Here is a 20,485-nt window from a genome sequence, read left to right as displayed (position 1 = left end):
AACTGCGGTTTAGTATGCAGATAAGACGTGATGTGGGCAGCAAGCCGAGAAACGTTTCGATCGTCGTTCCAGGAACCCATTTTAGGTTTAGGCTCAGGAACGGCCCGACGTTTCTCTCCGGGTAGCCCATGTTTCAAGCTGACTCTAACTACCGTTACCGTGAATGGCGTCGTCGGCACATCCGTAGATCGCAAAGTCACCAATGAGAGGACCAGATTGTAGGTCTCATGCCTAGAGAATCATGGTATTTAAGAGCAGTAGAGGAAGTTGTCCAGTACGGATATTAACTCCCAATCATCTTTATTCTTCATCTTTCTCTCTTGTACTGACACCTTTCTTCCTGCTTGGATCCCTTGACAAGCAATTCCTTTGTCCGTCATGCGGTTTTATAATCTGCTTTCTGCCGGGCTCTTTGGGCTTGCGCAGGCCAATGCCCATCGTCATGCTATGCTCCACCGCCGAGCATCTTGTGATGGAAACACCGCTTCCACTAGATCAACCTGGTGTGACTACTCCATCGACACTGATTATTCCACTGAAGTGGTTGACACTGGTGTCACCAAGGAGTATTGGTTAGAGCTGACTGACGTTACTGTTGCTCCCGATGGCTACTCACGCTCCGCCATGGCCGTCAACGGTACTATTCCGGGCCCTACACTGTTTGCTGACTGGGGTGATACTGTCGTGGTTCATGTTACCAATTCTTTGACCACATCCCTCAACGGTACCAGCATGCACTGGCACGGTATCCGTCAAAACTACACCAACCAATACGATGGTGTTTCATCTATAACCGAGTGTCCCCTTGCAGTTGGAGAGACCGTGACCTACACCTGGAAAGCTACCCAGTATGGTTCAACATGGTACCATTCGCATTGGGCTCTCCAGGCTTGGCAAGGTATCTTCGGCGGTATTATTATCAACGGTCCCGCCACTGCAGACTACGATGAAGATCTCGGCATGGTCTTTCTGAACGATTGGGATCATCAGACCGTTGATGAGCTCTACTACTCAGCTGAGACAAATGGACCCCCCACGTTGGACAACGGATTGATCAACGGCACTAACGTGTATGGCGACGACGATGACTCGTCCCAGACTGGTTCCCGCTTCAACGTGTCGTTCGAATCTGGTACATCTTACCGTATGCGATTGGTCAATGCTGCAGTTGACACGCATTGGAAGTTCTCCATCGACAACCATACCATGACAGTCATTGCAGCAGATCTGGTACCGATCGAACCATATGAAACAACGGTACTTGACATGGGCATGGGTTAGTGCAGTCATCGCGCCCGAAAAGCTCTCACTTACTAACTTTAACTAGGTCAGCGATACGATATCATAGTCACCGCGGACCAAGCTGACGTTGCCGACAATTTCTGGATGCGTGCTATTCCCCAATCGGCATGCTCAGACAACGACTCGACAGATAATATCAAGGGTATCGTCTACTATGGAGACAGCCCTGACACGCCCTCTACAACCGCATACGATTACACAGATGGCTGTGACGACGAAACAGACAATCTCGTACCTTACATCTCCAAAACCGTTGATGACGCGAACTGGAGCGATCTCGAGACAGCAACAGTTGGAAAGAACACAGCTGGTCTGTTCAAGTGGCAGCTCAACAGCACCAGCATGCTTATGGACTGGGCAAACCCAACTCTGGCTCAGATTATGAATGGCACAACTGAGTTCGAGACAGATGATGCAGTCATTGAGTTGAGTGAGGCAAGTCAGTGGGTCTACTTTGTAATCGAGACTTCCTTGGCAGTCCCGCATCCCATTCACCTCCACGGCCATGACTTTTCCATTCTGGCTCAAGGAACTGGCACGTACTCGTCTTCTGTGACTCTGAACACGAGTAACCCACCTCGTCGCGACACGGCCATGCTTCCAGGAAACGGATATCTCGTCATGGCATGGGAAACAGACAATCCTGGTGTATGGCTATGTCATTGTCATATCGGTAAGTTTGATGAACCATGAAATGTGACACAACTTGCTAACTGTACTCTAGGTTGGCATACTTCTGAGGGGTTTGCTCTACAGTTTATTGAGCGCGCGAGCGAGATTCCTGATATTACTACATCAAGCTATGTTTCTGATGTCTGCGATAGTTGGACTACCTTTCAGAGTGAGAACTCGATTGAGCAGGAGGACTCTGGCGTTTAAGTCGTATGGCTTACCTTTTTACCGTATTGGAAAATATACACACAAGCTAGATATTTCTATTAGGTTAATTGTTATCAGTTTGACTACATTGATGTTATCTACGCAGATCTTGTTTCCTTGAGCCTGATTCGAGGTTCTTTTCGTAACGCCAGAGGAAAAAAAAGGTTATGATGACAGTAGCAAAGGATATTGCGTATAACGGTAATAGGTATTGATTGAGATAGTGCGGCAAAGTTTTTATCTATACGGATGTTGCATATATCTAAGCTTAATCCTGGTAAATAGCTTTGTCATTGCCGAATCGGTAAGTTCTACGATGAGCCACGAAATGGAATACATTTGCTAATTAATCTCTATGATGGCATGCTTTTAAGGGTCTTGCTCTACAGTTTGTAGAGCGTGTAAGCGAGTTACCTGATATCACAACGTCGAGCTATATCCAATGTTTGCAATGCTTGGATTTTGTTCTAGGGCGAGTACTCGATTGAGTAGGAGGATTTAGGCATTTAGATGACTTTGTAACAATATTACTTTTTTTTTTGCTCTATCTCTTAGCTCACGTCCAGGCACTATCAGTTACCTTGACGTTCTTGATAGCGCTGTAATAATATGAACTGTTGCTTCACCTGGAATGATTGGGACTATTGGTTACGAATATGTAACTACCTATAGTCTTGAAAGCTACAGAATCTCAGGCAAACACGTATTTGATATGATTATATAACCGCCAAACTGAAATCGTCTTATTTGCCCGAGCTCGTCACCGTATAGACTGAGCAGGCTAATGGGTTTATACAATATCGCAAGGTATGCTTCGAGGCCTAGTAGCGTCTTGGCATTTGAGTTATTCCGAATTTTTCTGTCTTACTGTCTGCTCCGCCTGAGCCATCCATGTCCGGGATGTCATCGAGATACCCAGAGCCAAGCTGCTCATATGTCCCACTGCTTCCTTGACCTTTCGATGAGCCTGCCCAATGCAATCTGGTAGGGGTAAGCTCCATTCTTGTCAACCAAGAAAAACACCCGAGGTCAAGACATCTGCGATTTGCTCTTGTCTTTCTCTCGCCACAGAAGGCGACGAACAGATGCCAAGAATGCAATTGACCGTCATTATAGGCCTCGATCAAAGCACGTCTTGTACATACGACCATACCCACTGGAAAATACGGGATCCCGTCCGCTCTCCCATAGTCAAGCCAGTGAGGGGCGGATTAGTAGTTGGGTCGGTGACGACCAGCGAATCCCCGCTGTTGTATGTTTTTTTTGCCTTTGTAGCAGAATATGTGGCAAGGAGGGAACGTCGTGTTACAAGGGGATGGCAGAAATAATCTACAAAAGATTACTTCGTTGGCGATGTCATGAATTTTTGGGTGGGGTTGTCCTCCAACTTGAATAGCTTCAGTCGTGTAGCTCACAAAGGGTAGGCTCTTGGAGCAGTTGTTTACTCACAAAGGAATAAAAGCAATACCTGTTAACCATCTCACTTTTCTTCTTTTGATACTAAGACACGACCACTCTTGTTGACTGTTGAGTTTCAAGACTGTATACTTAGCCTTGTCAGATAACTCGCTTAGCTTGGGCTGATCCCTGTCCGTTTGAAGAGGCAGTGCGACACCAACTCAAGCAGCGAAGGATATAAACCGCGCGGCAAAGTCATTATCTAAACGGATGATGCATGCATCTAAGCTGGTTTATCCCGGAAGCGCAATCGACAAGGCAAATGAACGTTCTCATAGGTTGAATCCGGTACCTATCAAGTAAAGATCACCAACGCTCCTCTCAGCTTACTCAGAGCTAGTACAATCTGGTGATGTCAAGTTTTAACCCCTCCAACACTCAAGTACAAATACGCATCTGTCTGGAACCATTTTCTTCACTGGTTTCACGTCTTTTATTATCTCAACTAGTCATCATTGTCTTAAATCCAGTAAACAATCTTCCCTCACACGATGAGCAAAACATCCCAGCAAATTATCAAACTCTTAGTTTCAATTATCCTATTGTCATTTCTATTTGGGACAATTCTACCAGCCAAGCTTCTGCGCCTCTTGCCTGTTATATCATCTCTAGTCAGCCTACAATTCGCCTACGATGAATACTTTTTCTTGTCCTGCTGGACGAGACGCCAATACCGAGCACATGCCAATGAGCTGCTACCGTTATGGTTCACCAATTGGGCACCAGCAGGGACCAAAGTCGTATTCGGAAGCTTTACACTGAGTTTATCGAGTGGACTGGCGAATGCCGTAACAATCTGGCGGGGCACAGGGGATCAGATTACCGCACTGTCCTACATGGCTGGAACCCTGTTTGCGGCCGGTCATCTGCTTGTTTTTGGTCCAACTGCAATCAAGTTGCTGGCCAAGATCCGGCGTAACGATGCTGATGCTCAAAGCATGGAGTCATTAGAGATGTGGTTAAAGATGCATGCCACTAGGTCTTTCGTGGTGGACTTGCCAGCCGTTGTCTGCTTTACCATCGGTTTACTCAACGCCATAGAGAGCGTTGTATAAGAGTTTTGAGCGAGACGAATGGGGTTCTTATATTGGGGAAAGGAACAGTAGTAGTCATTTTACTAATAGTAGATGAGCGCTCGGAAGTTGAGGTGCCAACACTGAGAACTGAGATATGGGAAATTGGTACGTTAGTTCCTGTAGTGAATTAAGTGGTTTATCAATCATTGCCAGCGTTCTAACACTGCCTCAAGGCTGCGTATCTCGCGAAATGAGTTTCAGAAATGGCATATTACTATTGTCTTCTCTGTCGATATTGAACAGCGAATTGATAAGCACATCATCGGCACGTCCAACATAACACAATACGCATTTATCGGTAAAACGGAATTAACATTGTCATAGATATTCTAGATGGACTACTCGACCATTCCTGATAGCAAACTTGAAGGAATAAACCTCCAGAAAGTCACTTTATGGTACTTCAGTGAACTTTGGAATGATTTTTGTAACGTCGAGTATATTGTATGATGAACTACCGAGGAAATAAAATGAAAGAAGGGAAAAGAAGGGCAGTTGTGCTGACTAATAGATCATCGATCTATCACACTGGCCTCACATCTAGTTCAGGCTTGACCTATCCCTGCACCTCCACTTTTGGACAAAGGATGCAGCCAAAATCGTATAGCAGCCTCGTCCCGCTGGCATCGTTGTTACTATCAAGACACTGATTGAGTAACAGGCCAGTAACTCAGCTGCAGCCTATGTGAACACCAATGGAATTGGTACCAGGAGCAGCAAAGTTGGTGCGCGCACCACAGCCACGGAAGGTGGACTTGTTTCCGTTGCATTGCGCTTTGTTCCAGGCCTGGATCTTTGCGTCGTTGAGGTTTGATACAATAAGACAGGCCGTGTTGACGGCTTGAACGCACGGCGAATTGCTGCTGAGGCTACCGTCGTAGATAACTCTGCAGTTTGTGCACTGGGGCGAGAAACAGGCCTCAACCTTGGCACTTGACCGCTTGTGTAGTGGAAGGGCTGCTTGTTTGACCTTGATAGCTTGGGTCATGTCCTGAGATTTGTAGAAACCAGAATCATCACTGCGAATGTAGACAACGGTGTCAATATCTTGGAGAGATCTCTCTGGAGTTCGGCCAGAAGGAGTGGCTACTGCGCTATGAGCGAGGAAAGATAGAAGAATAAAGCAGGTATTCTTGGGAGAAGGCATAGTGGTATGTGCAAGTTTGAACGTTGAAGTTGATATGATAATACTGATGATGATAATGGGAGTTCTGAGTTAGAAATGAGAACTGATTATAGTTAAAAAAAATAAGAAACAAGACATTTATACTTTCCCCTGTTTATTCATCTCTTGTTGGGTTATCATGTGTATTTTCATAAATATTTATTTATACGTTAGATTATACTATCATACCACCAATACGGTTTGTACAACTGCAAAATAGCGGGGAAGTGAGACATGAAGGAATGTCTTGAGACACTACATGAGTTACTGACTGTAGGGTGGCAGCCGAGATTTGTGATAGAACCCTGGTAGCTGAGAAGCTGGACATACTTGGTGATCCCACATTGCCTACGCTGTACTTTGACCCACCATGGTGCAGATCTCTCAGCCGCTCATATCTTCAGTATGCATACACCCCGCAGCCCGAACGTGTCTCGGCTCTTCAGACCGAGTGCCAAGGCGGGGAAGGCTTTCCTGCTTTAATCTAGACTCTTCCGTATATGCGTGGCTTGAAATATTGATAACCACCTGCGTAGCAGAACCAATGGGTTGAACACACAACTTGACTTTCTAGTAACGCAGATTTTGTAATTTCGTTTCATCCGGTTGGTCACCGTGAAGACTCCTCTCCCCTCAGTTAACCACTCTGTATCGACACAATGCAGTGCATTGAAAAAAGGCCCGAAACCTGAGACAAAACGCAGTTTACTTTTATTGATTATCTGCAGAAGGTTGACTAATAACTTCAAGGACCCGCCAGAAGCAGGCAAGAGAGGTCTAGATGACTCTATTGGAGAGAAAGCGAGTTCCATCTTGACTGCGGTATCTTAACTTCCACCTCCCTGGGTAGGTCTTTCTGCAAGGAGACATTCTTCCGACTTGCAGAGAGGCATGATAAAGATTTGTATCTGATACGCTGCGTCATCCCTGTCAGTGACCATAACGACCAGGTGATTCTTGACCTCATGCAACCACTGCTTCAGCTCTCGGTCTTTTCCCCGAGTATCGAATGACATTGCCATGAGATGGTGACCTTCCCGGATGTCGCTTCGCAACAACCGTAATGTATCTTGACTGGGCCCATACAACCACCGCGGCTCGTATACTGCACGGAGCCCTTTGAGACCTAGGCCATCCCAGGACCGAAGTCCGTACATGTATACGTCCCAATCCGACAAATCAGGCTCTGGGCGGAGTTGATTGAGGACCGTGTGATATTCGTCTATCTCCGGATCATTCAAAACCACCTTGCGGCAAGGTTTACAAAGCGTCGTCTCCCTCCAGGGTGATGCTTTGAATTCATCAGGATCGTCAATAGAGTCTACGAATCTCCAGACAGTTATGTCTTTCCGAAGCATATCGAAGCTATAGCCAACCTGGAGTATGAAACTTGTCTCGTAGTATCCGAATATGCCTTCAAGATCTTCGGTAGTAAACTTGAATCCCCTGTATAAATCGACAAAAAGATCCCTCTCGGCAGCACTTGCACCACGAAGGCGGGGATGGCTGGTTTGGGCGAGAAAGTCGAGGGTTTCAAGAAATACATCGATGTTTACCATGTTATAGTCCACTGGGAATTCCAAGCCTTGTTCCATTAAGCCTCGAAAAGCGTAGACATGGTCGTGAAAGTCTGTGCAGTCCGAGTCTTGAAACATCTTTAACAACATAGGAAGCTGTTTCTGTCGCCCTTTTGCACGTGTGGCGGAGTAGAAAGCCAGTACGTTTGCGCAGTGGCGATGTAGCTGATCGAAGTTGTGGGAATCGTAGAAACATGTTTCTGGTTCGTGTTGCTCCTCTACAGAACAGTCTGCCTGTAGGGAACTAGATGGTTCTGGGACAGGTACAGTGTGGTTATGCAATGTGGCATAATCGACTAAACCATCCATGATTGCAAAAAAGACAGAAGTGCTGATAGAAGCCTGTCCACAATACAAGACAACCTTCCCAGGCAGCATGATCTCTTGTTTCACCCATCGACGTGTCCATACCGCAGCATCACACGCTTCAAAAAGTGAGGAACATTCTGCCGGCGAAAGCTGACAGCACACAGGCTGGGCCTCTGCGGCTCTGATGGTTACTGTATCAGCAGGAAAACTTGAGTCTAGATGCTTGATGGCACGCTCCAATGCTGGCGAGGTCTGACCAAGCCAGGCTATAACCAATTTCGCGTCGCTAAAGATTTGACTCATGAGCCGTACCTGAGCATTACGTTCGTCGATATCGGACTGGTTGATGCATATCGAGTCAATCCACAAATTCGTGAGACGTTGACGCTGTGCTTCTATCAAGAAATTGTAGACATTTGGCCGCACTGGGAACGGCACGCCGTTGATGATTATTTCTTCTGTTGGCGGGTCAGTACCCCAAGTGTATGAGAGACAAGTCCACCCTCGTTCAGTTGCATCTGCGTAGTTCACAAGAGAGCAACAGATGGATTGAGAGATATCGCCGGATTCAACTTGAAGAACGCGAATTGGAAAGTCTTTGGGATCCAAAGGATTATAGGGAAACTGCTCATTCTTAATAGTTGTCGTCATGCCTTGTTGTATTGTGAGCTAAACAAAAAATGCAATTGGCTAGATATGGTAGAGTAAGGTGTGAGGTTAAGAAATGCCTGTTTTAATACCGCGCTTAGGCGGGGATTATCTATTAGATATCTGGTCTAGTGCTTACAGCCCAGCCTTTTGTAATGGACCCCAGAAGGCGGGCAGGGTCAGGGTAAGGTAACTGGTCTATGTATGTATCCGATGATTTTCCAGAACGCCTATCACAACTGAAGAATTTCCTTGCAGAGCACTGGTAAACTCTCGTCTCTTGAATTGTGCTGGGGGATATCTTGGAATTTCGTTTTTATACGCTCTCGTCAACGTGAAATATTCTCTCAAGGAATTTGTAAGGCGCTCAAAGCTCCCCTAAAATTTACATAGATCATCAAGACGTTCTCTTATTCAACTTGGCTAACAGTTGATAAGCCGCTCAGCAGCATTTATTCGATCTAGGGTGTTACTAGCCTAACGGACATGTTGACAAATATCAAGCTTGGCCATTATCTTGTCCCGACCCTCATTGCCCAGAGTATCTTGGTCTCTTACTCAGTGATGTAGGAAGTGTAGTACTTCCTCGCCGGCATTTTGATGAAGCCATAGTAAGATCTCCACTGCTGTTACCATCTTCCGTCGAGAAGGCGATACGCTGAATCTGTCCCGAGTCGCTTCCGAGAAGCAACGTTGATCCAGACATGGCTGACACGTTTGGTCGATACTTCTCAGGAATCCACAAAATCTTTTGTTCATCTTTCAGGATCCACGTCTTGTCACTACTGATACCATATCCCAAACGTCGCATTCGTATCTCTTGTTCCCCTTCCTGTTGGCCCTTCACGTCCACAAGGGATAAGCTGAAAACCCCAACGTTGGTTTTGAGGTCGGTACCATTGCTGTCGAATGACAAGTCCCCGATCCTTAACTTCAACTTCTTGGAGTGATTGCGAAGGCCTGTAGGGACGTGCAAAACTTCCAGGGTGCCACCATTGTAACTTGTATAATGACTCACGGCAACCCACTGGCCGTTCGGAGATATGGCCACCGATTCCAGGTTCTTTCCGCCCATAGAAAGAAAGTGTTTGCGTTCCCATGATTGCAAATCCCAGAAATCTATTTCACCGTTAAAGCTAATAGATACGAGCGTCAGTCGACAAGGTGAAAGTGTGATCGATGGGGCCCCTTTGCTACTAAATTGGAACGAATGATTGTCGTGATGATCTGTGTCTATGTTCCAGGTCCTGATAGTTCCATCCCGTGAACCTGATATAAGCAGGTCACTTTCTGGCAGAAATACCAGTGAGGACACGGACGCCGTGTGACCAATGAGGGTGTGTAAGCGAGCACCTGTCTGGAAGTTCCAGACAATTACGGCGCAGTCTATTGATGCTGAGCCTAGACGGTTGTCATCCAAGAATAGTATTGATTCGATAGTATAAGTATGACCGACAAGTGTATGCTTGCAGGACAGCGTTTCCATATCCCATATCTTGATGTTATTGTCCCAAGACCCTGACGCTGCCCATTGGATGTCTGTCGACAAGGCCACACTCGTAATGGAGTTTGTATGACTAGGTCGTTCTTTTGCATGTGAACCATTTGTGATGTCCCAGATCTCGATATTTTCCCATCCTGATATGAGCCTAGATCCCTTGGATGACAACGCTAAAGTAATACCATAACCCTCGGTACTGTTCAGAGTATGCGTGTGTCGGCGAGAGGAAACGTCCCAGACCCAAAGCTCTCGTTTGCCACGCTCAGCCGCAATTCGTGTACCATCCCCCGAAATAGCGATGTTTCCAACGGAGCGGTCAGAGGTCGATATTTTCATTTTAGAATCCTTCGAGGTAAAATCTCGGACACATACTTCCCCGGAATAGGAGCTGGACACAAACAACTGAGTTTTTGCTGCACAAGCGATCGAGGATATGGAGTCAGCGTGGTCCTGAAAGGTTCGTTCAACGGTCCATGTTGTTGTGTTCCAAATCGTAACGGTTCCACATTGTGCCGAGCCCGAGATCAACCGTTTGCTATCCGCTGCGAAGCTTATCTTTACAACGTCGTAATCCGCACAAGGACAGTTTCGTATCAAAGTTCCAGTCTGAACTTCCCATATTTTAATTACTGGGCCATCGGTTCCGCTTGCCAACCACTTGGCGTCCGGCGAGAGAACTAATGATTCGGGGTCGCAATCGTCGCTGCTAGCCATAGTTCTCAGAATTTGTTTTGCAGGTTCCCATACTTGGATAGTATCACTGTCGTACGAAGATACTGAAGACAGGTACTCCTGGCCTTCTGTGAATACAATAGATTCAACAGAACTACCTTCGATGCAATGTTCCTCGAGGCAGACCCCTGTCGTTGAGTTCCAGACTTTTATAGTTCCATCGCGAAAGCCTGAGGCGATGAAGAGGTCATCGGATGAGAACGCCAAAGCTGTGATCTCAGACTTCTGTCCCTCGAGGACTTGAACACAGGATCCCCAATCCTCTTCTATAACTGGAATTCTAGTAAGCCAGCTTGGTCCCTTAGTGAGAAACCTATTCCGAACGAGACTGTTGACAGGACTAAACAGGAGGGCCGATGCGTATATTTGTAGCGGGTCGGCTTCAATGGCATTCCCAAAAAAGAGGGCTACGCGACGAGCGTCTTCAACCAGCTCATACAGGCCTGCCACGTGCGTGGCAGACTAATCCGGTGTTAGTTGAATTGAGTGAACACCTTCGACACACAAGGAGAAAGATCTCACCAGAATAGACACGAGATTGTGCATTGACAGTATCCCCTCCGGCATGCTGCGTAATTCGCCCAGAGTTTGCAACCAGTGTAACAGATGTTCGTGTAGAAAGATTTCAATTTCGGCATCAAACTGTTGTCTCTGTTCTTTTCTGCCACCACAATCTTTCAAATGAGTAACCCAGTAAGTACACGCGTACGCCAGCGGCTCCAGGTGATCGCCATCGGGGAAGTTCCAGTTGATCTCATTTCCAGGGTTGATGAAGTGTCGCATGGCCTCTTTCATTGCTTTCCACGAAGCATGGAACATTTTGTTGTGCTGCTCTAGAATACCGTCTGGCATGATTTCCTCATGTGCCTTGTTCATGATAAACTCCCTGGCGGATTGATGGACGAAGACGACAGTCGTGGTACCATTGCGAAGTGTTAGAAACGAGCAGCATGATAACACTGTTTGTGTTAAAGCTGCAGTGTTGTTCTGAAATTGGGAAAGAGAGTTGGTGGCAATGGCGAGTTCCTTCAGGTTAAGGGGACGATAGGAAGCCGAGACTACCGCCATTATCTCCTTACACTGCGTTGCAGATTTCGAAGCAGTAATTTTGTCCACCATTCGCTTGTACAACTCGTCCAAACCCGGTGGAAATTGTTCCAAGGCCCCAAGGGCCTGTGTTGCTGTGCAATCGTTGAGTTCCTGGCAAACCATCGCAACCCAAAGGAAAGTGTTGCCCGACTTTTGTTTCAATTTGTGCTTTATTATATCACGAAGTTCATCCCCACAGTTGTCCCACCACATCATGTCCCTCAATCTGGCTCCTATAAGGTTTTTGACAGCTCCAGAGGTCAGATGTTCGTTCAACTCAAGATCGATCGTGAGTCTTTTCTCTGAGTTGGCGATTCCGCGCAACCTGTTCTCAATTACGGGATCCTTCCGACTTGAGACAAGCCACTTGATTCCGAGTTGGGTGTTCGTTTCGACAATAAACTTTAATAGCTCTGCTTGGTTCCCCTCACACTCATCAAGTGCGTCAATCACAAACACTGTGTGGTTCATAAGGGGATCTTTCAAGATTGTAACGAGTATTTTGCGGATGATTTGCCATAGATTGGGCCCTTCGAACATCCTCTCCGAGATAGAATCAAACTCCTTCCTCACGTGTGACAGTACTGTTGCATTATGGGGGTGATATCGGACCAGTCCATATACCAATCCTCGCAGCACTGATGTCGCGTTGTCCGTGGTCGGTACACCGGCCTGACAGAAAAAGTAGGACACGTGATTGCGATCATCGTGCTCCAAGTTTTCGATGATGGCACATATCAGCATCGTCTTCCCTTTACCAGCATCGCCCTTGATCCACAGAAAGCATTCCTCTCCCTCACGCCACCTTGTGAAGTTGTCGTTGGTCAAGATCCAGTCAGAGGCGCCAGGAAGAAGACCCCCTTTAGTATCAATGATTTGCTGTCTATCACGTAATGGGTCTGTCTCATACAGAGCTCCGATACAGTCCCTATCTTTGGTGTCTTGATGCAGGTAGTTGTTATTGCCAATATGAACTCTAGAAGAGTCACTAGCGAACACGCTGGCGACGGAGTTGGATGACATTGTGGGGTTGGCAGGTATCGTAGACGGATTTGTAGCCTCCATCACGATAGAAGTGTCAATTTGTCAAACGCCGATGTTGCATAGGGATGGTATCCAGAAGGTGAGGAAACAGGGCGATGGGCTGAGATTGATACTGGGTAAACTCCTTCATACACCAAGGGTTACGATTTGTCAACCACACAAATTCCATGGTGAGATTCTGAGATTATTATTGTGAATTAGCTGCCTAGAGAAAGTAGTGGTTGCCTAATTTGCAAACAAAAGATGGCTCCAGCCACGGCGGCATGGTCAAGTGACGCCAGCCCTTGGAATCCCTGTAATTCGTGATTCAGGCTGCACTCGTGCTATTGGAGGACTGAGCAGTTTTTAGTAGAGCTGGGGCTGAATGCAGTCAGCTGAGGGGATAACAAGGTTAGCCAGAGGTTGATTGGCCTCCAGGGTACATGGTAGCAGGGCTATCAGATCTGATGTGTTGTGCTTGACGTGGGTATCTCACTTGCTACAGCTGGCCTATGAAACAACTGGGTCACTACTCTGTACTTAACGGCCATTGGGCTCTGGTATTTCAAGTTATGCATGCATAGCCCTGGAATCACAGCGCGGGCATTCCGATTGCACAGCTAACTGGCAAGGCGTTTAAGGTCACCAGAGCGAGTGGAGCTTACCACGCCTGATTGTAGTAATGAATTAAATCAAAAGCCTAAATGCTAGTTAGATCGACATCTATACATGATAAGCCAAGTCGCGTGAAGATGGGCTTACAATAGGTCTCCCAGCAATGCATGGTAGAAACCAATAAGACTAGTACATATGACAACAAATATTCAACACAGCCAACCGGCGGAATAATCCATGTTATTCCCCGTCCTTGTTCTCAACAATGGGACGTTTATGGTGTGATTTGCCAACATTATGCACAGTTGGGTCACACAAATGCAAAATGCAGCGACTTTGTGGGATCACAGTGAGCCACGACAACACGGCTGGGCGGCCTGGGCCTGGGCATGCAATCATCCTTTCAACGTGTCACCCATCTATTCGTATGTCTTTTCGAACAGGCATTGCCCTGTATTTTGTCTCATTGATACTTCTATACAACGGTTGACATTAAGATTGTATAGCCTAATCTTCCCAGATGCCTCTGCCCCCATAAACATTCCCAACCTGGAGACGTGACTGATTCGTAGCCGATACTGTTCTCATGGAGTTTTTGGTCCGATCATTGAGAAGAACATCGCGTTGAAGAAACTTTTCTGAAAAGACATTGCCGACGAGGAATTTTGCTGAACCCTCTAGATTAACAAATTCTGCAGAGTTATGCCCCTCGATCATGTTCAACTTTCTCTGTACTGCGTCTTCCATGACAGGGTCGACCCCGCTTGCGGCGTCTTTTAACGCTTCGAGGGTTGGTTTGTCGTCGATCTTTTCAATCTCTCGCTCGACTAATTGCGTTTGTGCTGATTGTTCGGGAAACAGCTTTTCCAGCTCATCGATCCATGAACAAATCTGGTCAATTGTCCTTTCAAGGCTTTTCGCATCGTAGAGCGCCCATTTCGTCTTCTTGATTATGCTCGTAGTCTTTTGTCTTTGGCGAGCAATATCCTTTGAGTGTCTGTGCAATCGCCGAAGCATGGGGTTCATATCGCTTTCCCCAAATATCTCTAGCTCCCCCTGATCGGCTCGATCCGCATATCGGCTAGATTTCTTTTGTGCACCCTCAAAGCAACTTGCGATGTCTTCCAAAATTTCTCTTGCAATATTCACCTCTTTATCAGCTGATGCGAAAGAAGAGAAACGAGGCTCGTTGTTGATGGAGATAGCTTCTCCCCATCTTCCCAGGCGTGTCTTTGCAAGGTCTAGTTTGAGCTGGTACCTTTGAAAGTCCTCTCCGAAACGGCGACCGAGTTGGATGTACTCAAAAGTGTCAACACAATTATTGAAGATCGCTGCAACACTCAAGGCCCCGGAAACGATGCCAAATATTTCGGCCATTATAAAGAACGGATTACTTTTAACGATTTGAAGAAAAGGAAGATTCTGCTCTTCCATGGCCTGACCTAGCCAACATATTTAAACATCGCTCATAGCGGCAATGTAAGACAAAATTTCACCAGCGACGTGTCAGGCGATGGGGCTTTGCGGATTTTCAATCCACATTGTTACTTTCTCCAATAAATCATCCAGGTGGGTGACAAAAACGGACGGGGATCTCGGCACCCTGTAACATGATTTTAATAGGTACAAATTACAATATTATTTTCCCGATTTGTTACTCACCTGTCATTCTACCTACCAATACCCGGAGTTAGTGTGCTCGGACTATCCTTAGGCGAGTCCTACCCTGCAACTGTCAACTGTCACACGACCGGGCGCTTTCTTAGCACGCGGGCTGTGTTTTTTGAGGAACATGTCTTGGAAGTATTACCCAGCCGCTGTGGCGAAGTACAGATCAGCAAATTCAGGATTCGCAGGGTTATCATCTTCTCAGAACCCCTTCAATTGAATGTCAAATAAGCTACAAAATCGAGGCTGACGGAGCTTCGGGGGAGTATCAAAATCTAGCTGTTGATCAGACATTTAGTAAATCGACACATTAACGGTTCATCTAACGATCAATACTTCATTGCGGCGTTAGAACCTAAATTTGACTAAAGATAAAGTTTCTACAACTAGTTCCGGCACCAAAAGACAAATTGAAGCGCCATATGCTAGCTACATGCAGAAACTGCGAAAACGTAGGTCTAGAGGTTACCACATGTGTGCTCGCAAGAGTTCACCAAGCAGAACCACCAAATTGATCACCAACCCTGAGTTTAGACTTTCCTCTTAATTTTGCGCCTTGAACATCATTACTCGCTAATTGGACATTCGTAATTCCATGTCTAAGAGCCTCTTCACTGTAGTATTGCCCGACACTAGTTCGTGCAGTTTCGTCCGCATCGAGTGCGGTTAGTCTATTGTTGGAATTAGACACATGTGTTGTGTGTTCTTCTTGGCTCGGAGTTCTCTCGACTACTGGGTTTGTGGCGTTGGCGAGCTAACCTTTACACTCTCTGTATAACTTTCTAATTATTCTTAGGTCCCCTGTTCATATACGATCTTGCCTCCAACAATTGTGTACTTTGGTAGAAGAGCAGAGAGACTTTTCGTCTGTGCGATAAGGGGGTCATGCGGCCAGATAGTCAGGTCAGCAAGAAAGTTTGGGAGAATGCAGCCCCGATACTCGTCCTCCTTTGTCAGTTTTGCTGCATTCTTGGTGTGCAGATCAATGGCTTCCTGGACAGAAATTGCATGTTCCGGGCCCAGGACACCCAGGACAGTCTGACGCGTGGTGAGACCCCAGACTGAGTGCATTGCGCCGTAGGTACCAACCGGATAATCCGAACCGGCAGAAACCTGTGCACCATCATCTATCCACTGGCGAACAGGAAAAAGGTGGCTCTCTCGTTCTTTTCCTAAATACTCGCTTTGAATACCAGCGGCATCATGTAACAAAGGATGTTGGACCGTGACTGGGATTCCGAGTCGCACAGCACGAGCCCGTTGCTCAGCGGTTGCAAGACCTCCATGCTCCATGACTAGGGACCCAGGAGGCAGTTCCGGGTACATCCGTAGTAATCGCTCATATACATCGAGAAGAACTCGGACGGCTCGGTCTCCAACTGCATGAGTACCAATTCTCCAGCCTCGTCGGAGAACCACTCCCATTGCTTCAACAAGAAGGTCAGGATCCCAGGTCAAGGTACCGCAAAAGTCAGTAGGACCGCAGCAGCCATGATCTGGTCGGGCGACGTAGGGATCCTCGGTGGCGCTGGCCTCGATTCCACCATCAATGCCAAGCTTGACTCCCCAGACTCGTAGCCACATATCCGAGTCGAGGCTCCGCCATTGTTCAATCTCATCCATAAGACGCTCAATCTCGGCGACAGAGGTCATACCAAGCGCCGCAATTAGTACCCGCATTCGCACATGTAGTTTCTCTTGGTCGCGGGCTACCTTGAGCATCTTCATTTGGTTCGCGAATACAGCGCAATCACGAACGCAGCCAATTCCTGTCGCGGCGTACGACTTTGAAGCAGCTTCAATACCAGCCACAGACCCTTGGAGGCTAGGGTGTGGCGATATTTTGAAAATGGGTGCGAGTGCATTATCCTGCAACAGCCCGTTGAGGCTTCCATCTTTGTTGCGGCTAATAACGCCTCCTTCTGGCGGCTCTGACTCGGTTGTAATGCCAGCTAACTTTAGCACAACAGAATTGGCAACCATATTGTGACCGCCGCGCTTAACAAGGATGGGATGCGCTGTGGACACACCATCAAGCTCTTGCAGTGTCGGGAATCGCTGTTCCCTGAGATTGTACTCTTGCCAGTTTGCTGTAGTTGTGATCCATTCACCAGCAGGAGTATTGGCCGCACGAGAACGCAGCATATCGAGCATGGTAGGTATGTTCTGGGCCAAATGAACGGGAACATCGAACTGGCTCATTGCAGCAAACATAAGATGGGTATGGGTATCGTCGAAGGAAGGCAGTATGGTACTCCCAGGCTCGTCGATGACGCGAGTATGTGGCCCAACGTATGCGTCTAAGCCATGGTAGTCTGTTGAAACTGCTATAATACGGTCCCCATTGATGGCAATGGCCTTGTGAGTCTCGTTTGTTTTGGTCTGCGTGTGAATAGTGCTTGCCCGGAGTAAAAGCGACGCATGGGATAACGACATAGTTACAGGTAGGGTAGTTCGCAATATGGCACGAAATAGGGAGAAGAAGAGGTAAGGCTGGGATAAGTTCACGACAACCTGGTGGGATATTTCGATTCTGTCTGTTGACTTTGTGAGTTGGCGGTTCGGCCTCGCGTCTTTATGGCCAGTGCCGAATATCGGTGTCGGCTTGGAACTATGACCGATAGTACTGAGATGCATGCACTTGAACTTAGCTTATGAAACCTAGATAAGTGGGGGAAGTTTGGGCTTTTAGTTTCGGGTCCCACACTTGATCGGTCATGATTCTCATATCCGCAACCCGTCCACCAGGTCGTTACACCAGAGATTCCGGACTCGTCTTATAAATGCCGTTGCAAATGCCGACGGAACCGTTCGCGCCACCATCATGGCCCTAACCCAATAACCTGTATTGCTTTATCCGATAGAATTAAGCTGGTCGCTTCAAACGCTCAGCGTCGCTTTGTTACGCTTAAAAATCTGGAGTGCATTACCCGACAGCGTCGAACCACTAAAAGCAGAGACCCTTCACTTGTTCATGGGTAAACGGTATCTTCTTGTTGAGTTGCTATTATAAGAGTTTTCTACTCTACCTGGACGTGGGGGTATTCGACATATGGCCGCATCTTGAGCCCTGGATCACTTAGTATAAAACGAAGGCAACATTGAACGTTGATGGTTGTTTTTTTCTCATCAATCGAACTCCTCTCAACCTACTATACCTAACATGATAGTTACATTTGAGATGAAAAATTCAGCATAGACCTTTACTCCCTTGAGCATAATGCTTCAATATGTCACAGTTGCACAGCTTGCAGCCGCTCTTTTGCTCTGTTCACCAGACTCATTTATGTTCCCATCGCTTCCCAGGGTTGAACTTCGAGCCATTACCGCAACTCCCATGACCCACTTTACAGGTTATGATGGATGGCAACCCGAGGTCTTGCGCATTCATCCAAGAGGTGTAAATATATGCAACCTTCTGTATACCTATGTCATGAAGGGTAGGTAGCTGTCAGCCACTCTCAGGCCTCAACGTAAGCAAAAAACATTTCTCATTCATGCCCAACCAGGTGGTAGTAGTGCAACCACCACCTCATTGCTTCTGCTTGTTGGACGAATAAGACCGAAAAGGGGGGTTAGCACTTTTTAAACACGACATGATTGGAGGTACTTGTCTGACGAAGTCTTGGCCGATATGACAAACCGACTGCTTTATGGATTTAAAAGGCTGAGACTATGGGTCTACAGCGACTGGTAAAATAAACTCCTACACTGAATATCTATCTAGAGAGCTCCAGCTACAGTCAGACCGACAACGGCGACAACGGCAATGACTCCAAGCCCAGTACTGCGTACAGCAGAGTTCTCAGCAACGTTGCTAGGGGTAGAGATGCTGGAGATAGACTCTGTGGCGGTGCTTGTGGCTGTATCTGCGACGGAGTTGGTCGTCTTGGCAGTTGCAGTAGCGGTTTCCGTAGCGGAGGCGGTAGCCCAAGCATAAGAAGAGCATAGTCCGCTGGGAATAGCGTAGGATTCGAGTTGCTCCTGAACTTGGGGAACGTCCTTGCAAGCATCGTAAACGCTGGAGAGGTCGTCCTTGAACTCAGAAATCCAGTTCTCCATAGACTTGGCGTAGGAAGTATAGGCAGCGGCCATGGATCCAGTGACTGCAGGAATAACGCAAGAGTCGGCGACATCTTCGAAGTCAGTCTGCTTGGCGAGGAAGCTCGCAAGGGTCTTGTCTGCAGTTGGCATGTCGCTCATGGCATCAACGAGGCCGCTGGCTGCTGAGGTGCATGAGTCGATATCACGCTGTTCAACCTTGGCGCCGTTGGCGGAGGCAGCCATGGCTGCAGCAAAGATGGAAAACTGAAGAATATGCATTGTGATTTTTGGTAATTTGGAATGTGTTTAAAGGAGTGTAGAGAAAAGAATGTTGAGTTGATAGAGAATGATAACTGTCGAACTACGGAAACAGCAAACGATGGCAGAATGGCTCTCTTATATACTCTATCGTTTCCAGAACCCGTTCACGCTAAATGAGGTTGACAAATGATACCGAAACCGCTCACGCTGTCGGTCCGTTGCAGATGCCTGTTGAACATCAGAGCTGAAGTTAGTGTGATCCACAAGGAACCTTCTGTCAGAATTTAATAGGATGCTTAGTCTCAAAGATCGTCCTGACCCATCGGCACTGACCATTTGTTTCGGCAGTTACCGAATGTGGTCAAGAATGTTCATTTGCGAAGAAACTTTAATCACAGTATTTGACTAATGGCATCATTTTTTGATAGGTTTCTAGCCTTGATTAGGAATGACGGAACACATAACACGCTTTTTCAGACGCTAGATGGGAAAAATTAGCGTGTTCTGTAAACAAACCGCGCCCTACAAGTTCACTAATGCAGGGGTTTTAGACCCTGCCTCGAGTAATTACACTACCCTAAACCGCACTGATATCAACAATGATAATAACGCTATCTACGGTTTATTTTCCCATCACTTGAAAGCTACTGTCTTATTGCACTCTCATATTCTTCTGAGGTACTACTGTCAGAGGGATAGAGAGCGTATCCGTTGTCAAACCACAGCAAGATTACGATGTGCCATGTCACCTGGTGTGACTAGGTCAAAGTCTGTGGACCCAATGAGTCTCACTGTTTGCAAAAACAGTACGACTGTTGTTATAATTTATTACTTTGTCTAATGTACTCTCTTGAAAAAAAAAACAAAAAAAACATCTAGGTTTAGGCATCTCTGCATAAATGATGGGTATATGCGGGAGGCCGACCGCATTGACGCCACGCTGCAGTGCTGGCAGCCTGAGGTCATAGGGTAGGTTGTAATGACGTGAGAAAAGCAGCCGATTTTCTTACCTCCTACTATTGTAAACTTCAGTACTCATTCAAAATACTCGCACCAATAACTCACCAGGATTCATACCAGACTGTGCCAACAGCCCACCTTGTCTCTGAAACTGATCAGCTCTACGAATGCATTCTCG

At 46.8% G+C, this 20,485-nt stretch overlaps 9 protein-coding genes and 1 non-coding gene across 10 annotated transcripts; 4 read left to right on the top strand and 6 right to left on the bottom strand.

Moving 5' to 3' along the window:
• Window positions 1-378: 378 nt before the first annotated feature.
• On the top strand, window positions 379-2,181 carry FGSG_10604 (uncharacterized protein; the record flags this gene model as incomplete). Its single annotated transcript, XM_011321306.1, has 3 exons — window positions 379-1,276; window positions 1,328-1,975; window positions 2,027-2,181. The coding sequence occupies 3 exons, from the start codon at window positions 379-381 to the stop codon at window positions 2,179-2,181; spliced, it is 1,701 nt and encodes a 566-aa protein (XP_011319608.1).
• Window positions 2,182-3,324: 1,143 nt separating this feature from the next.
• Window positions 3,325-3,440, top strand: FGSG_20065. The gene has a single exon (XR_892997.1). It is a non-coding gene; the product is annotated as a 5S ribosomal RNA (ribosomal RNA).
• Window positions 3,441-4,130: 690 nt separating this feature from the next.
• FGSG_13795 (uncharacterized protein) lies at window positions 4,131-4,694 on the top strand (the record flags this gene model as incomplete). The annotated part of the gene is made up of 1 exon (XM_011321305.1): window positions 4,131-4,694. The coding sequence occupies one exon, from the start codon at window positions 4,131-4,133 to the stop codon at window positions 4,692-4,694; it is 564 nt and encodes a 187-aa protein (XP_011319607.1).
• A 441-nt stretch (window positions 4,695-5,135) lies between these two features.
• Window positions 5,136-5,950, bottom strand: FGSG_10603 (uncharacterized protein). The gene has a single exon (XM_011321304.1). It carries the CDS (start codon window positions 5,860-5,862, stop codon window positions 5,386-5,388), a length of 477 nt encoding a protein of 158 aa, XP_011319606.1. The 5' UTR covers window positions 5,863-5,950; the 3' UTR covers window positions 5,136-5,385.
• Window positions 5,951-6,707: 757 nt separating this feature from the next.
• Window positions 6,708-8,417, bottom strand: FGSG_10602 (uncharacterized protein; the record flags this gene model as incomplete). Its single annotated transcript, XM_011321303.1, has 1 exon — window positions 6,708-8,417. One exon carries the CDS (start codon window positions 8,415-8,417, stop codon window positions 6,708-6,710), a length of 1,710 nt encoding a protein of 569 aa, XP_011319605.1.
• A 526-nt stretch (window positions 8,418-8,943) lies between these two features.
• FGSG_10601 (uncharacterized protein) lies at window positions 8,944-12,759 on the bottom strand (the record flags this gene model as incomplete). The annotated part of the gene is made up of 2 exons (XM_011321302.1): window positions 8,944-11,109; window positions 11,170-12,759. The coding sequence occupies 2 exons, from the start codon at window positions 12,757-12,759 to the stop codon at window positions 8,944-8,946; spliced, it is 3,756 nt and encodes a 1,251-aa protein (XP_011319604.1).
• A 1,122-nt stretch (window positions 12,760-13,881) lies between these two features.
• FGSG_10600 (uncharacterized protein) lies at window positions 13,882-14,751 on the bottom strand (the record flags this gene model as incomplete). The annotated part of the gene is made up of 1 exon (XM_011321301.1): window positions 13,882-14,751. The coding sequence occupies one exon, from the start codon at window positions 14,749-14,751 to the stop codon at window positions 13,882-13,884; it is 870 nt and encodes a 289-aa protein (XP_011319603.1).
• Window positions 14,752-15,834: 1,083 nt separating this feature from the next.
• FGSG_10599 (uncharacterized protein) lies at window positions 15,835-17,478 on the bottom strand (the record flags this gene model as incomplete). Its single annotated transcript, XM_011321300.1, has 1 exon — window positions 15,835-17,478. One exon carries the CDS (start codon window positions 17,476-17,478, stop codon window positions 15,835-15,837), a length of 1,644 nt encoding a protein of 547 aa, XP_011319602.1.
• Window positions 17,479-18,739: 1,261 nt separating this feature from the next.
• Window positions 18,740-19,396, bottom strand: FGSG_10598 (uncharacterized protein). Its single transcript, XM_011321299.1, has one exon. The coding sequence runs from the start codon at window positions 19,363-19,365 to the stop codon at window positions 18,766-18,768; it is 600 nt and encodes a 199-aa protein (XP_011319601.1). The 5' UTR covers window positions 19,366-19,396; the 3' UTR covers window positions 18,740-18,765.
• Window positions 19,397-19,831: 435 nt separating this feature from the next.
• Window positions 19,832-20,188, top strand: FGSG_13794 (uncharacterized protein; the record flags this gene model as incomplete). The annotated part of the gene is made up of 1 exon (XM_011321298.1): window positions 19,832-20,188. One exon carries the CDS (start codon window positions 19,832-19,834, stop codon window positions 20,186-20,188), a length of 357 nt encoding a protein of 118 aa, XP_011319600.1.
• Between the last annotated feature and the right edge of the window lie 297 nt (window positions 20,189-20,485).

This window comes from Fusarium graminearum, chromosome 1 (assembly GCF_000240135.3).
Source record: "Fusarium graminearum PH-1 chromosome 1, whole genome shotgun sequence".
Taxonomy (NCBI): domain Eukaryota; kingdom Fungi; phylum Ascomycota; class Sordariomycetes; order Hypocreales; family Nectriaceae; genus Fusarium; species Fusarium graminearum.
Note: the sequence above shows the minus strand (reverse complement) of the source record. Positions and strands in the feature narration are given on the sequence as shown.